Below are 18793 nucleotides of genomic sequence, written 5' to 3'. Positions count from 1 at the left end.
GTCAATCAAAAGAAGAGAAAACAAAATTTTTGCTAATAGCAAGTTTAATACAGCTTCCATTTTTGTAAATATATATCACATACCATAATTTATATTATTTATTGCTTTCCATTATTAGATATTATTACTATTTTCTGAACGCCCATATATATTGGGCATTGTGCCAAACATTTGCATACATTGATCCAAAAGTGTAGAAACTGAGTCTCAGAAAAATTAAGTCCACTCTGCAAGGTCACAGAGCTAATAAGTGATTAAACTGATATTAGAATCAAAGTTGTCTGTTGCAAAGTCTGGCCTCTCCTCACCATATGTTTTACTGGCTTATAGCTCTCAAACTCTCTTTGATTTAAAAGTAATCTTTGCATATTTGTTTTCTGATTAAGAATAGAGATTTTAATAGATTCTTGAACATTCTGATTTTATATGAATACTCCATATGCCTACATCCTTTTACATTTAAAAAGAAAAAAATAGATTTTCTAACAATAATTACTCTCTAGGAGAGTAATTTAATACTATGGCAAGCACAATATGAAGAACACAACATTTTAAAACAATAACCAGTAATTCCTCTGATGAAAAGTTACTTTGACATAGTTTATTGAAGAGATTTTCCTTTGTTCATTGTAGGTTTTCAGCTTCTTTGTCAAAATTGGCTGCACATATATGTATGGGTTTATTTCTGGGCTCTCAGTTCTGCTACATTGGTCTGTGTATTTATTTTGTATTATCGTAGTTTTCAGTATAATTTGAAGTCAGAGAATTGACACCTCTGGCTTGTTCTTTTTTCTCAGGATGCTTTGGCTATTTGGGTTCTTTTGTGGTTCTGTATAAATTTAAGGATTTCTTTTTGTCTATTTCTCTGAAAAATGCCATTGGGATTTTGATGAGGATTACATTAAATTTGTATATTGCTTTAGGTAACATGGCGATTTTAGCTATGTGAATTCTTTCAATCTATAAACATGAAATATCTTTCCATTTCTTGTGTCTTCAATTTCTTCCAACAATGTCCTATAGTTTTTAATGTATAGGTTCTTTACTCTTTGCTACATTTATTCCTAAGTATTTTATCCTTTTTTTTGCAATTGCAAATGGGGTTGTTTACTTCATTTATTTTTCTGCTATTTTATTGTTAGTATATAGGAACACAATAAATTTTTATACATTGATTTGTATCCTGTATTTTTACTGTATTTGTTTATTGTTTCTAATAGTCTTGGTGGAATCTTTAGCATTTTCTAGACATAGAATCATGTCTTCTCAAATAGCGACAGTTTTACTTCTTCATTTTCAATTTGGATGCTTTTTAATTCTTTCTCTTGAGTACTTGTTCTGACACCAAATACAAAAATTAACTTAAAATGGATTAAAGACTTAAAATAAGATATGAAACAATAAAATACATAGAATAAAATACAGGCAATAAACTTATGAACCTTGGTCTTAGGGTTTTTGTGTACTTGACTCCAATCAAAGGAAGTAAGAACAAAAATAAATGAAAAGAAAAAAAAGTTTATGTACAGAAAAACAAACTATTAACACAACAAAAAGATGATCAACCAAATAGAAGAAAAGATTTACGAACAATACCTCTGCTAAGGGGCTAATAACTGAAATATCCAAAGAATTCATACAACTTAACAACAATAATAAAAAAAAAAGTCCAACTAAAAAAAATGGGCAGAAGATTTAAACAGACACTTTATTCAAGAATATACAGATGGCCAACATACATAAGAAAAAATTCTCAACTTCACTAGCTATAAGGGAAATGCAAATCAAACCACAATTGGATAACACTTCATACCTGTCAACATGGATACTATCTATAAAACAAGAAATTACAAGTATTGGAGAGGTTGTAGAGAAAAAGGAACCCTTGTGCACTGCTGATGGGAATGTAAATTGGTATAGCCTCCATAGAAAACAGAATGGAGGTTCTCAAAAAATTAACCAGCAATTTCTTTTTCTGGTATCTATCCGAAAAGTTTAGAAACACCTACTCATGAAGATATATATCCCCTTATATTCATTGCAGCATTTATAATAGCCAAGATATGGAAACAATTTAAATACTAAATGAAATAAGGGACAAGAGCCATACGATTTTATTCATGTGCGGGATATAAAACAGAAACCAACAAACAAACCAAGAAAAGAAACAGACATCATAGACACAGCCAACAGTACCGTGGTTACCAACAGTACGAAGGAAGGGTGGGAGGAAAACAAAGAAGGTAAAGGGTTCAAATATATGGCGATGGATGAAGATTAGACTTTGGGTGATGAGCACTCAATGTAGTACACAGATGATGTATTGTAGAATTATATATTTGAAACTTTAATAATATTGTTAACCAATTACCCCAATACATGTTATTAAAAAAGGAAAATCAACTTTGAAATAAGTTTATTATGATATTAATAATTACTGGGAATTTAGAAACAGGGAGAGGACTATCTTCTGCAAATAAAATTATCCTCTATCATGGTACATTATATGAAACAACCATTTCAAGGCAAATATAAAAACCTCAAAGAGTGGATTTAACTCACATAAATAATGAGTTTGCCCTTATGTAACAAGAAATTTACTAATGATCTAATCAGGATATTTAGACCAAATGCTTATTTTAATACTTGGACCTCACGAAGATGTATCAAGTACTTTTAAACATCATGATGGAGTCTTTAAAAGCATCAATATGTGATACCCGCTAAAATAAAAAGTTATGTGTACTTAGTAAAAATGTATGCATATGTACATAAATCTTCAAAAAATTCAAATTTTCTTAGTTTTGTACTTAATAAATCTTATGTAATAAAATTCTAAAGACTAAGAGGCAGGATAGATTATTCATAATAGGGTACTGAGCCTTTCATGAATAATAAGTTTTGATCAAATAGCCTTGTTTGATCAAAAATCACACTGTGATCTTGGCAAAATTAACATATCATTCAATAAAATATCCTATAACAGTTCAAATTTCTTTTAGTGAAAGGCCTTTTAAAAAATGTAGAAAGTTTGCCTCTATGTAATTTTAAACATTTGTAAAAAATAATTTAATTAAGAAAAGTCATCTTTGGACTATTTATGAAGATTCCTAGTAATTCATTAATTTGTAGCCAAGAATTTTATTAACACATGATTAAACAAAATGTGTTGGAGCTGGTGAAAAAAAATAAGCTTACTGCAGAAGCCTTCAAGCTGATGCTTAAGAATTTTTTTTTAAAGATTACAAATCAAGAACTATTTGTTTTTAACAGTAGATAAAATCAAGTCTTTATAAATGCAAAAAAAAAAAATGCTAGGAACATGAATGTACTTCTTCAACACTAAAACATGAACTCAAGATGCATATGATAGTTGGATGAGAGGCAAAGAAATTTGTTTTTATAAATTTAAACATTCATGTGTAGAATAATAAATTGGAATGATATGAGGTAAAAATACCCAATACTTATACAATGTTTGAGTTTAGCAATTAGCACAAAAAAACTTGTTTACTTCAATAAATATGAAAGTGTCTACCATCAACTGCCGACCATACATTTTTATTACCCACAGAAAAACATTAGTGTCTAATCTGTTTTCTTTTACTGTTTGTCTAAACAAGAAGGTAAGATAAAAGCTGACTCCAAAAAGACACATACTATATTAAAAAGTAATTTAAAATGCTTTAGGATTTATAATTGTTTCCATGATTTAGATTTCATTTGCTGTTGCCTGTATTAAAATATTAGATAATTACATCCTGAAAATATTTTAAATAAGATGATATTTTAAGTCTGTAATACATCAAAATGTTTTATATATCTTTACATTTATAAATGGATAAAGTAAGAACATTATCTGAAAAAAAATGAGAAAAATAAAGCGCTCAAATACAAATCATATTTTAATGCGCTTGCAATACAAATGCTAAACTTCAGGAAAGTTTTAATTGATTTTTTTCAGGCCAAACATATTTAGAACAATTTTTGTTAGGCTTAAAATGCATCTTTAATTTGCTTTCGTTTTCTTCATTTTGACTAGCAGAGTACAGATGGAAAGCTTGTATTTTTCATGTTTAATAAGTCAAGAAAAAACATTATACATAAATTATGAATAAAAAACTATTTACCTGCATGGAAATCTATTCCCACAGCAAATGAAGTTCCTGATATAGGCATCAAAGCATCCATTTTGTCACTTGGTTCCAGAGGTATTCCCCTAATTCCTTCATGAACGGAGTACATAAGAAATGACTCTATTCCTAAATTGGAAGTGAAAAAATAATGATAAAGTCCAAAATGAATATTTACATTAAAATCATTCCTTAGCATTATTTGTAACAATATAAACTTCTTTCATTAAAAATATTTCTTATCCCTCTCTTTTATTGTACACTACAATTCTGACAAGTTAAAAGGTGAGTAGATTGGTTCTTTTCAAGTATACATCAGAATCTCCTAGAGGACTTTTTAAAACACAGATTACTGGGCCCTATTCCAGGGGTCTGATAAGTTGAATTTCTAAAAAGTAGTGATGATGCTACTGGTCTGGGAATCATATTTTCATAAATACTGAGGTAGATAGTACTTGGAAGTATACCTGATTTCACAATGAGAATTCACTTCCTTTTTCTCTAAAGCCAAAATAACTGTATGAAAGTATTTTTTTTTTTAGATAACTATATCGATGTTATTTTTATAATAGGTAAACTTCTTAATTTTTTTGAACGTTAAAAACACATCTAGTGCTTAATTTTTGCTAAGATCTTGCTTTTTTGGTTTCAAAAACATATCCTAAAATAAGTACATATACCTAAACTGACTACCAGAAGTCTGCATGCTGATGTTTAGAAATTTTTCCAATTTGTTAGAAAATGTTTATATGTACATATTTTCTAACTAAAACCAAAACGCCTGGGTTTAGATATGTCTTCACCATTTCCTAACTGGGCAAGCTACCTAATCTCTCTGTGCTTTAGTTTCCTTATCTCTAAATTAGGAATAATCAGATATCTACTTCCCAAGGGTATTATGGGGCTCACGTAAAATAATATGTTTAAGGTACTTAGAGGAGTGCCTGCCGCCTAATAAGTACCATATAAATATTTGATTTAAAACAAAAATACAAGATAATATTAACATACATATTTCTCATATTAGATTGAGACTTTTTTTTTTAAATAGAATTAAGTTATGATCACTGGATAAAAAGATCATTCTAGAACAAAAGTTCTTTGGAAATAGTTGAACTAGAGTCTATAAAATAGGATGATAGATTTCTTAAGTTTCCATTTTTCTGCAGTTCTCTTCTCCCTCAGTTAAGCAAACCTGGGAACTCATACTCTCTCTGATATTTTCTCTTAACTAATAGAAACAGAGTAAATATACATATATTATATAATATGTATTATATCTAGATATATATCAACTTTCATACAAAGTGAAGTCAAATTAGATTATAATTGTAGCCAATAAACTACAGTTTTTTTTTTTTACTTATTTTCAAGTTGAGGGTAGTTTCTACTGGATTTGGTTAAAGGTTTGACACTAAATCATAGTTCCTGAAAATAACTAAAAACTTAGAAAGAATAGTGATACTTAAAATATCTTAGATTCATTGAAAATCTTACATGATACTAAGTTATATATTATTGGCCTAATAACAAGCTAATACGATTTTTTTTCTAATTTTTAACTGACTTTGGTTGTCAAATATTATCATAAATGAAATAAATCTATCAGAACTAAGATTTTTCAAAACCTTATACCTTGACAGGACATGCGGTTCTTTTGGAGATAATATCCCACCGTACACATACAAGTCCTTGTTGTTTCAGATGTTGGTAAACAAAGTTGAGAGCATCCACCGTTATTTAGGTGGCAGAAATTGCTACCTGCATAGAAGGAAAACAAATAAATAGGAAAAACATAAAATTACAAAAAATAAAGAGTATCATTCAATATCAATAATTTGAACAAATATTTATGCTATTGTTGATTTCTAAATGCAGCTGTTTTATATTGATTGGCATTATATTTTATTCTCCTGAATAATTTGAAGTAGCAGATTACAGTGTAGTCTGCCTCTTCAAAAAAAAATAAATGAAGATCTAATGCACAGCCCACTGATAATAGACAACTATACTATAATCATTTATACTATCAAATTAACTCTGAATTCAATTCAAAGTTGCTAAGAGAGTAGATCTTAATTGCTCTCACCACAGGAAAAATGAAAATGATAACTCTGTGATGTGATAGAGGTGTTGCTGTGATGGTAATCGTATTGCAATATACAAATGTACCAAAGAATAGATTGTACACCTTAAACTTGCATATTATATGTCAATTATATCTCAATAAAAGTAGTTAAAAATAAATAATAGATTTAAATTTTTTAAATAATAGGAGAAACACAAGATATTTGTAGTTACGGAAAAGCAAAAGGAAATTGGTTTATCATGAATACTGTCATAACCTTTATAATATTTTGAGGTCACACAAACCAAAAAATCTCTCTTTTTTGACTTTAAAGTTCCACTTCATCTCTACAGTTACTTCCTTTTCAATAATAACTTAATCAAATGTGTCAAATAAATAGCCGTTAAATTATATTACCAACTCAACTCTAAGATTATGCCATTAAAAGAGAGAAAGGGTGTGTGTGTGTGTGTGTGTGTGTGTGTGTGTGTGTGTGTGTGTTTAATTAATTACTTTTTGAAAACAAGGAAATAAATTTTTCCATTCCTAGGAACATAAATCTTCCAAAATATATTTTAAGCACACCCCCTCCAAGAGTCATTGAATTAATTGACATATTAAATCTCCTTATTCCTGTATAATATCAATGACAGGTCAGGTAATCACAGATAGCCATTCTATGAAGATGTTTCATTGAATTTAGTGGGCCTAGTGTGATAATTAATAATGGCAGCATGAAGTTAAGTAATTTACAGTCTTATCCAGTAAGTTCATTAAATATTTCATTTTTGCAAAATTTTATTATTCTAGAACATGTAACACCATTTACTGTATGTTCAAGCTCTGATATGAAGTGCAATAAATCCAACGAGAATTAGAAACCATGATGAAAGCTATATATCAATAGTGCTCTAAGGAAAATTCAAAACACCAGTACAACTCATTATTTCTCATCTCCTGAAGTCAAGATTGTCTTATGGGATTTAATTGTTCAATTGAACCTGTCATGAGCTCTGTCATTTTGAAATATGAAATATTCTCAACTTGAGAGATTTCTCATCAGGATATCTACCACAATCTCTGCTCATTTCCTATAATAGCCAGTTCAGTCAATGATGAACTCCATCTTATGTAGGACCAAATACTGGCATTTGAGTTGCACTAAGCTTTGAAAGATTGACTTTGTCTCCTTCATAAACTAATGAAGATTAATTGATTTATTCTTTTCTCAAGCTGAAATGATACTAAGATTAAACTTTATATATTTAATTATTTTAACAATGTGTCAATTATATTGACAGATTTATAATAATTCTATACTGATTATAATACATATTTCATTTTATAGAAAGCACATGAGTGTACAGTATATTAACACAATGGCAATCTATAGAGATATACATTTAAATATAGATTTATTTAAACTGCCAGTAAATATCAAAAAGCTGGGAATAGATTGACAAATACTACTTAACTATAAAATTTGAAGAAACCCCAATGAGGGAGAGGAGAAAATAAGAGAATTGAAGAAGTAAAGAAAAATAGATTAAAGAAGACAATAAATTGATAAAAATAATAGAAAATAATTTATATAACCTTGATAATATAAAAATCTGTGTATAAAGGAACTTCTGAGATGGTGCATTTTAAACATAATTTCAGTAATAGCATACATATATAGTATTTCTGATAAATAAAATTAATATATGTTAACAATCATGTTATACAACAATAAACATTTATATATCATTTGTTTAGTTTTTAAGGTAAAATTGATAGCGGAGAGAAAAAGTAAAAAGAAAATGAAATGAGTCATTATTCACAATGAGTATCTGCTTTATTAAACATAGATATGACAGAAAAAAATATTAATTTTTAAAAGTAATAATTTAGTGATTATCAAATAAGTTAGAAATACTAACTTGGTTTAATATTATGTAATGATATTAATGTTCAAACCTCATGCCTCAATTCTCTAGTGGAGCTAGAAAGTCCACTTGACTAACGGGAAGTCTCAGCACTCCAGTGATCTATGTCAAAAATGATAAATGAAGTGGCTAATTGTACTTTGAAATTCAAAGAGGTAGTAATATTAACACCTTAAATAGTCCTAAATTGCTCATATTTCATACTAATGAAGCTTTTAAGTTATCTGCTATAATTCTGTTAATGGGATTGTCTTTAATACAGATGCTTTTATCAGCATATTCTTCTGTTGAAAATAATATTTTCACTGCATTTTAAAATCAGTCATATTATACCATTAATATCTAAGTGCCAGAGGTCCTTGTCAGTTTGGTAATACAATCACAGGGCTAGAATACCCAACTGTACCTATTGGATCAGATTCTCAAAAGATGAGGAAAATCTTGTTAACATAAGCAAAGTGAGACAAGCATAATATACTAAATTTTTCCTCCAAGAAACTTTATTGAAACTGTATCTTAAAAAATTAGATGTATTATATTAATTTATAATTTCAAACAAAAGAGTTTGTTGTTCACATTTTGAAAAAGAAAATATAGATTTTTTAAAGTTCCCTGTTTGGAAATCTCTCTTTTTTCTATTGTATGTTCAAATATGTGTTTTCAGATATAATCTCACGAAGTATAGATTATGAACTAAAGTTTATCATATCACTGTAAGTTTATGCACTTAATAAATATATTGTATTGAAACTCCAAAAAGTCATGAAATTTTATTGAGTATCAGTGTTTGAGTTCCAATTAATAATCTATTTCCTATGACTTGAATGGCAATAAATTTATTTATTTTGATACAGGAAATAATTCATTACAAAATTGAAAACACTCTTTTTCATAATTATAATCAATGGTGAAAAAAAAAAGTCAGATGACAAATACAGATTTGTGCTAAAGAATTTATATGTTGGTGTCTTCTCCATAATGAAAGAAACCCCATAATCACTTTTAGTTTTTAAAGCAATTATTTTCTCTTTAAAAATTTATTTTTATGCTAAAGAAATATGTTTCCTGCTGCTCCTGTTAAGAAAGGATTTTGGACCAAAATTGGGCCCCGGGTTTGTACAGGGAAGGCAACCATGAATCTGGTCTTTATTTGTCTCCGGATGTGCACATATGGCTCTCAATTGATGTCTCCAACAAATCCTTTCTACTTGATAATTGTCACCTGTCCTCAGAATTGGCGACCCTCTTGTTTCACATTGCATTCTCACCTCTACTTTTATCTGCTTTGGTCTATATGACGACATACTTGAAATAAAATCCCTTTAAATTTTTTCGAATTTATTTTTCCCTAAGAAAAAAGATACAAGAAGCTAAAGAGTCTCATGGCAGTGATGTAGAATACAGAAAAATAATTTTTCTTTTTAGAAAAGAAGTTCTGCTAATGTCATGGATCACGAAGCAAAAACTAAGAAAGGACTAGCAGGTGTGAGGCCATACTGGCGGCATCTCTAATCTAACTGCCGTTTGGGCAATGCGACAAGTCTACCTATGTAAACCATCTGTTAGTGCTCTCGCTTCATTTCACTGCACACCATTTGGACAAGCGAAACAAAAAAAAGCAAAATGCTTAGAGCCAGAGAATGTAATACTTTTGGATATAAAATCTTTATGTCGACAAAATCCATTTAAAATTTCCTAGTTCATTCAGTTTCTGAGCTTAATTATACATTGCATGTATTTTGCTGTTTTTTTCTCACTCATTTTTTTTTTCATTAAGAACTAGATAAGACCATTTGAAGATCTGATAAATTAAGATTCGTTGAGCAGATCTGCTAATGTTTTAAAAGCTCATTATATAACTTATCAAATAATTTCCTCTATATATTAAGCATCATTTGCTTTATTTTTATTAGAAGAAAATAATAGAAACCTTCAATTGTTGAATTGAGAAAATAATATGAAAAAAGAGGACATTAAACATTCAAAAGGTGGCACAAATTCATTACAGTGTGACTTACCTTGCTGTGCTTCTTTATCATAGACTTTCATATGAACGACACCAGAAGTCTTATTTCTTAAGACAGTAGGGTTTCTTCCATCTCTTTTGCTGCAAGTTCCCAGCTGAGCTAAGTTTTGGTCTGCCCACCACAGTTTTTTATCTATAAAATGAATAATTTTTTTATGGAAAAGATAATCATTTTATTAAAAATAATACATAGCTGTTGAACTATAATAACATGATTTATTTTGTTATATTCTCAAACTTCATTTTTAAGAGAAATAGTAAAATCACTTTTAGTTTTAAAAATGCAAATCATAGTGACATTTCATTTAAAAAATTTTTCTCCTCCTTCCCCAATTAGATATGTTTTTCTTAAATAAAATAAAATAAAATGATATAAGTAAAATAATATGTTAAATTAATATAAAATAGAGATTTTATTCTTTACCTACTAAAATATGATTATAGCAGTATTGACTGTATGTGTAAATAAATGGCTAAATCTAACAAAATATCTAAACCAGCACAAAAAAGATTTTTCTCTAAACTGTTGATTGATACTTTCTATTTCTGAATTCTTTATAGATATAGTAATCTTTACTTTTTGTGGTTTATGCCCCTTTCTATAAAATTTTATTAATGTACATTGTTAAGTCATATTGAGTGTTCAGTAATAAAGACTCCGCAATGTCTCTCAGATAAAAAATAGTTCTGGCCCTCAGGAAGCTAGCATTTTAGTGAAAATTATTATATTATTTATTATTATATTATTTAAAATTCTCATGGTAAAACTATAAGGAAACTATTATCCTTTTATTTCACAGATGTAGAATATGAAGTTCATAGAGAATAACTATCTAAATCAAATTTACATATTTGGTCTTCCCATCTCCAAAATTTGTATTCTTTCTAATACTACATGCTGAGTGCATTAAAAAAAAACAATGTGATGCAACCAAGTTCTTAATTTTAAGGTTTGGATAATTTTATAATTTAAACAAGAATCTAATGATGATTGAAACTAAATCGATTTCTGCCTAGGAGTTAAAGGTTACTAAATTCTATGAATAAAACAATGTAGCCTTTACCTTCAAGTTACAATTATAATTATTCAAATGTCAAGATATTTTGACTGAACCAAAGCTTAGTTTCAGGCATTGCAAAAACAATAATTATGTAGGCATCAATAATAATTATCCCTATCTGAATCTGATTTTATAAAATTCTAAATGTACAATTCTAAACAGTGTGGAAAGATTAATTTATTTAATCTTCACAACAATTCTACAAAATAAGTACTACTTACTAAACCATTTTACAGTTAAGAACACTGAGGCCATGAGAAAATAAATAATTTTCCCTGAGTTACAGAATGAACAGTGGCTCCAGGTTATAGACCAAGCATTGATTTAAGAGTTCACTGAATTAATCTTGTCTCTATATTGTCCCCTGCCATCAGATGAATGGAGTTTCGTCTTCTCTCTCTTGATATACGAATATGGAATTTAGATTACAATAGTACAGTTGGTTAATCTATTCACTTAATTTTTATTTACACTCACAAATTTATATAAGGACAGAGAAGTATGCTGTGAAGGCAAAACAAAGAATTTTGACTGTAGAGACTTTATTAAAAGATGCATAGCAGAGTATACTGTATTAAACAATGTGTTTCTGCTACTATTTCTTCCACTATGCCACTGTGATAAAAATATAGAAACATAAAAATAAATAAAACCATTTATGAATCCATGTAATAAGCAAGAAAATGAGAGGGGTATAAAGAACATGTAATAGATAGTATGTGGATAAAAGTAGAAAAATGGAGAAATAGGCAGATAAAGTGGCAACCTAGAATGTGATTTTAAAAATGCTACAGGTGAATGGAAGTAATCCCTCGCCACAGAACTCTGGATGACCTTGATTTCAACCTGTAAATAATAGAGTGGAAATGCAAAGAAAAAATAAAGGTATGGCAAATAAATGATAATATTTCTATATGTAATACCACCTATCACCACCATCTCCCCTACTCCTTGCTGTGAGTTTACAGACAGCTAGTGGCTGATAGAAAAGTCTCAAATTAATACATAGGCAGAGCTCTAACTTTTTTAAAGAAAAAATTTACATATGATTTATTTATTTAAATTTATTTAAATTAGTTTTAAGTATATATTACATTGGTTAGACATCTGTAGAGTTTATAAAAGGACTCCCTCAATTGCTCCCTCCCTCTCCTGGCCCTCCACCTAGCCATCATATTAATGATAACTGCATTCTCTCTGCCGTGCTCCCCATCTCTGTGACCATCTATCAACTACTAATTTGTACTTTTTTAACCCTTTGCCCCATTCTCCCAGCTCTCCAACCTCCCACCTCCTCTATCAGAGCTCTTTTTTTGTAAGACACTCATAGAAGAGGTTTGCAATGTTAAGGCTGGTGCTCTCTTCATTCTGACATTCAGCATACGCAAAGCCTAACCTCTTAAAGCAAAATCTGCAAGCTCCCAACTACAATTCAGTGTCCAATGCCATGCAGACCTCGTAATAAGAAATCCCTCCTCAGGAAAGATATCAAGTAAAAAGTGTTTTATTTTTATAAAGGTAGAGAAAACTCATGATAGACACCCAGTTCTTTGTTAAATGTCATGGGAAACCAAGGATCTCTAGTTCAATGAGGAAAACTAATAGAGTGAAAAGTGAACACTAAGATAAACACAAAGATACAAAAAATAACCCAGAAAATACCTTTAACAATCATCAAATATATTCAAATATATATGTGTGTATGTGTGTGTATGTATATATATGTGTATATGTGTGTGTGTGTATCATTTAAGAAAAATTAAAGATGCCAAAAAAAGGAACAATTAGAGAATTAGAAGTCATATAGAATAAAATAATCTTGTCTAAATAAAAATATTTTAATAGAATGACTAGTAAATGTGGTTGATGAAATCTTCCATACATAAAGGGAAAAGACTACCAGAAAATAGGATGGAAAAAGAAAGGTAAGTCATACATTAATCTAAAAGGTCCAATAGCCAGTATCATCTAACTGTACTTATAATCACTGGATTCTTCACTACCATGCACTCATAGAATTTTTTTTTTTAAATGCCAGTTTTACTTAAGAGTATTCTTAACTGACTAGTTAAAGTTACTAATTTTATTAAATCTTGATTCTTCAGTACATGACTTTTTAGTATTCTGTCTGACAAAATAAAAAGAATACATAAAGAACATATGCTGTCTCCCGAAGTGTGATTGTCTGGAACAAATGCACTTATGAGATTGTTAGACTGCAAAAAGAATTAGCTATTTTTTTAATGGATTATCATTTTTACTTGAAAGAATGACTGACAGACAATCTATGGCTATTCAGACTTAGGTATTTGGAAGATATTCTCTCAAAAATAAATGACATGGTTAAGAAAAAATTTTAAAAACTGACTTTACCCAACTTCAAGACTCATTTAAAAACTACATTAAGACGGTATAGAATTGTTAAAAGAGTATAGATTAAAAATTAATAGATTCATGGAACAGGAGAACCCTACTATAAACCCCCTTAAATACAGTCAGCTGATCTTTGACAAAGGAGCAAAAGCAATGTAATGTATCGAATAGGATCTCTTCAACAAATAGTATTGGAAAAACTGGAAATCTGCATGCAAAAATTAATCTAGACACAAACCTTACAATCTCCCAAAAAACTAATTCATAATGTATCACAGTAAAATTCAAAACTACAAATCTAAAAGATACCATAGGAAAAAACCTAGATGACCTTGGGTATGGTGATGCCTTTTTAGACAAAATGCCAAAGATACAATCCATTAAAGAAATAACTAACAAAATAAACTTCATTAAAATTAAAAATGTTTGTTCTGAAAAAGACAAGATCAAGAGAATCAGAAGACAAGACACAGGCAGGAAGAAAATATTTGCAAAAGACGTGCCTGACAAAGGAATGTTATTCAAAATACAGAAAGAACTTTTAAAACTAACCAATAAAAAAAAATGAGCAAAGACCTAAAACACCTCATCAGTGAAAATATACAGATGGCAAATAAGCATATAAAAAGATGCTTCAGATAGTATATCATTAGGGAAATGCAAATTAACACAACAATCAGGTACCACTACACACCTATTAAAATAGCCAAAATTCAAAACACTGACAACCTCAAATATTGACAAAGATATGGAGTGACAGGAATTCTCATAGATTGCTGGTGAAAATGCCAAATGATCCAGCCATGATAATTTCTGTTAGAAAACATTTAAATAAACCCATCTCTCCTATTCCCTGTTGATATTACCTTTTTTTTTTTTTTAAATCTTTTTAAATAGTATTCCTTTTAAAGATTTCCCTAACATAAAGAACTTTGCTTGTGACTGTATAATTATTATTTAGTATCAGATTTGTTTCTCTCACTGTTTCTTTTTTTTACTCACATTGTTATTGACATGAATATACTAGAATCTTCAGGAATTATCAGAATTCAAAAGCTGCTTTTTAATTTGTGTGTAAGCAATTATGAAAAATTCTATTTCACTGTTTTGGGTGGAATTGTATCTCTCAGACTGTGATTATATTTAGAGATGGGGCCTTTAAAAGGGTAATTAGGTTAAAATGAGAGTATTAGGGTGCATCCTAACCCAATATGACTTATAGGAGTAGAAAGTTATGACACAGACACACACAGAGAGAAGACCCAGGGAGAAGACAGCTACCTACAAGCCATAAAGAGAGGCCTCAGAAGAAACCAAAAATGCCAATCCCTTGATCTCAATATTTCAAGCCTTCAGAACAATGAGAAATGGATTTCTATTAAGTCACCCAGTCTGTGGGACTTTGTTAAAGCAGCCCTAGCAAAAAAATATATATATATTTCCTAATAGAAACATTGAATGAATTAATAAAATACAAGAAAAGAATTAACAGAATATAATATAAATTGATTTTATCATATATTCTCCAAAATCTTCACTCAAAAAAAATAAATAAATAAAAGCACAAGAGTGAGAAGTGAAATAAATTTACTGAACCCTATTAAATGTCAGGGCCTTTGCTAGGCTCTGAACATTAGCACATACAATTGTTTTATTTAATCATCATAAATAAGATGTGATGTGTTAAAACATTTTCTATTAATGATAAGCGATAGGTCAAAAGGTGTACTTCCCCAGGGTCACACAGTAGAAGTGTGGTGTTAACACTCCATTAGTATTGAATTTCAATGCTCTTTCTGCTGCATTACTCTGTTCATAAAATAGTATCCCACTGAACCTAATAACAGTACACTTTGAGATGCAAACATTACTTCATAAATTTAAATTAAAATAAAATTTTATTCCAATTAAAGAGTTGCAATATATATATTTCATTCATTACAATTTAAAATTATAATTATAAAATTTAATAATACTTTACTTTTATACGTATCATCAAAATTATAACTTACTTCTGAAATATTCAGAATATGTATTTTTAGTGAATGTTACAAGAATTATTGAGATCCATTTTTAAAAGTTATATTTTCTCAAAAACTAGCACATTATGTTTAAAAGAGAAACTATAAGACGCTCAGTTACATTAGATTTCAGACAAATAAAAAATAATTTTTAAGACATATTTATACAAAAAATGTTTATTGTTTATTTGAAATTCAAGTTTAACTGGGCGTCCTGTATTTTATCCAAAAATTCTATTACTTATACTCTTTTCTGAAACCCCCAAATTGACAATAAACCAATGAAAAAGTCATAAGCCTAAAAAGAGAAGGCATAGGAAAGGTGCTAAAATAACAAAAACAGTAGGTTGAAAGCAGACTATAATTGTTGACTGACTTAATAGATAAAATAAAAATCTAGGCCTGAAATGGGAGGAGGCCAGATGCAAGTTAATTTACACTGCAAAAATTCAGAACAGATCAGAAACTAAGAGTTTAAGACATCTGAATTAGATAAATGCAATTGAAAGCAAGAGGTTAGTTTAGTTTAATTAGAAGCATTTGGAACACAGATGAGAGTGGTCCTCAAGACTGGTCAAAGATTAGAGAGTTACCTTCTAGAGAAGAATACCATAAATAACACTAAAAATAAGACAACTGAGAGTGTGAATATTATATACAAAAACAAGGATAAAGTGATAATTTACAATAGTGGGTCCAAAATTAGAGGATGAATTAAAATCAGGTGGAGGGTTTGTTAAGAAACAGAGTTCTAGGCCCCTCTGCAGAGTTTAAGATTAACTAGGTCTAAAGTGGGGCCTGAGCATTTGCATTTCAACAAATTCTGAAGTGATGATACTTCTTGGTCTAGTGGGTCTCCACCTGAGACAAACATTGGAATCACCCGGGGGACGCAAAACAAAACAAGAACAAAAATACCTAGTAGCCACTCTCAGAGACTGTCACTGAATTGTTTTGGCCTGTGGCATAACACCGGGAAATTTCAAATCTCTTTAGATATTCTGATGTGCAACTAGGATTAAGTACCAGGGACCTAAATGCTAAATCCTGAGACCTGTAGGTTCCCTTTCTCATTGTGTGAAAAAGCTGGTCTCCACATAACATCCCCTCTAGGAAGGATTAAAGAATTTTCCTTTTGGGAGATACTGTCCCTCCCAACACTCTGAAGCTGAAAATTGGGGGATCCTCTCCCTCCCCAAAAGGCTCAGTGTAGCTATTTTTTAATAGATGTTTACAATTACATAAACTCTGCTTCTTGAACTCAGAATTTTCAATCACCATCAGAAAGGTGAAGAGACAGCCAAGAAATAACACATAATTGAAGAAAGACTACACCATGACCAAGGATGAAATTTAATAAATAATCATAAATACAATAAATACTCAGAGGAAACAGAGAAGCAAAAATATATAGAAATAAAACCAGAACAAAATTAAAACAAATTAATATCCTCTTATTTATAATAGACATTACATTCTTGAGGAAAGAGCAGGAGGTTATAAAAAACAGTGAAACCAAAATTTGAACTTAAAGAAATTAAAACTATTATAGCTGAAATTAAAAAAAAAATGATAGAAAGTTCAAAATTGGAAAATTATCATTAATAAAAAAGAAGAAAAAGAAAAAAAGTTTACTATCTAAGTTATATGAGTTGAGAAAGAAAGAAATCCTGAAAAACAGAAGGAAAAAATCATTAAAAAAATTAACATTATTTTCCAGAACTAAAGAACATTAGTTTTCAGATTAAAATAGCCAAAGAAGTTCTCTGAGGGGGGGGGGGGGGTGGGAGATGAAAGCAGAAACACATTATCATGAAATACCAGAATAATAGGTACAAAGAAAAGATCCTAAAAGTTTCTAGAGAAAAAAAAAAGTTAATATAAAGGATACAATAGTAGAATAGCATTGGACTTCTCAGCTGCAACTTTAAATATGGGAAATAATCAAGCATGTCTTGGAAGATCTGAGACAAATTATTTTCAATCTTGATTTCCATTCACAATTGGTATTTTGTGTCTCCCAGCAAATTCTTATGTTGAAACCCTAAACCCCAATGAGATAGTATTAAAAGACATGGCCTGTGGGAGGTAATTAAGTCATGAGGGTAGAGTCCCTATAATGAAATTATTATGACTTCATAATGCTCTGTTCTCCACCATATGAAGATTCAAGAATATGCCATTTGCAAACTAGGAAGTGAGCCCTCAGCAGACATTGGATCTGCCAGCACTTTGATCTTGGACTGCAGAACTATGAGAAACAAATGTTTTTTTAAGCCACCAAGTCTATGGAAATTTTCTCCAGCAGCCCAAACTGACTAAGACACTGACCAACCAAACATCAAGGTAGAATAAAGGCAGTTTCAGACTGTCTTAAGAAATTTACTTTGCGAGCGCCCTTTCTCAGAAATCTCCTGGAAGCTGTACTTCACTAAAACAAGATAGTAAACTGGAAAACAGTATATAGGACCTAGAAAACAGAAAAGAGTCAAAAAGAACCTTCTAATGCAATGGCAAATAGAAATCCAAGGATGACAGCAACACATGCAGAACACAAGTTTTCTATCCTGAAGTGGGAAATCAGAGAATTTCAGGAGAAATGTGTGTTGGGGAGAGGGCTCAAAGAGCTCTGTATTTTCAACCTCTGTAGTATTAAGTCAATAAACAATATCTACAACTTTCTTTTTAAAATCCACAAAAAAATGGCAAAAAACATCAAAAGAATTAGCCAAAAGACATGAGATTATGTCTGCCACCTCAGAATTTGAGGAGGAGGTGTAGTGGAGTAGGCTCACTTGTGACTTCAATAACTACATTATTATTACCCTAATAGCTCTCAAATCTGTCTTATACCCAACTATCCTCTTAATCTTTGGTCCATGTATTCAACTGTATAGTAGATATTTCTACCTGAATATAACAAAGTCACCACAAATTTTATACTACAAAAAAAAAAAAAAAATCACTTAGTTTTTTTCTGTATATGCTTCTTTACTAGTAAAATAACATGAATTTCATGTTTGTAACCCCCTAAATTTACATGGTGAACTTTGACCCCCAAAGTTGAAATCTAACCCCCAATATGTGGTACCTAGGTAAGGATGGAGCCCTCTCGAATGGAATTACTGTTCTTATAAAAGACACCCCAGAGAGCTCTCACACCTTTCACTTTGAGGCAGTAAA

At 30.0% G+C, this 18793-nt stretch overlaps 1 protein-coding gene across 4 annotated transcripts in view; it reads right to left on the bottom strand.

The window, feature by feature from the left end:
* Positions 1–18793, bottom strand: part of LRP1B (LDL receptor related protein 1B) — a 1622137-nt gene that overhangs the window by 444657 nt on the left and 1158687 nt on the right. For all 4 annotated transcript variants that reach the window (XM_036236560.1, XM_036236558.1, XM_036236559.1 and 1 more), the window contains exons 33-35: positions 10148–10288; positions 5769–5894; positions 4131–4262 (exon numbers count right to left, since the gene is read on the bottom strand). In XM_036236560.1, the coding sequence (XP_036092453.1) occupies positions 4131–4262; positions 5769–5894; positions 10148–10288 (399 nt within the window). The remainder of the gene's footprint in view (positions 1–4130; positions 4263–5768; positions 5895–10147; positions 10289–18793) is intronic.

The sequence above is a fragment of the Rousettus aegyptiacus genome, unplaced genomic scaffold (assembly GCF_014176215.1).
Source record: "Rousettus aegyptiacus isolate mRouAeg1 unplaced genomic scaffold, mRouAeg1.p scaffold_m13_p_2, whole genome shotgun sequence".
NCBI lineage: Eukaryota > Metazoa > Chordata > Mammalia > Chiroptera > Pteropodidae > Rousettus > Rousettus aegyptiacus.
Note: the sequence above shows the minus strand (reverse complement) of the source record. Positions and strands in the feature narration are given on the sequence as shown.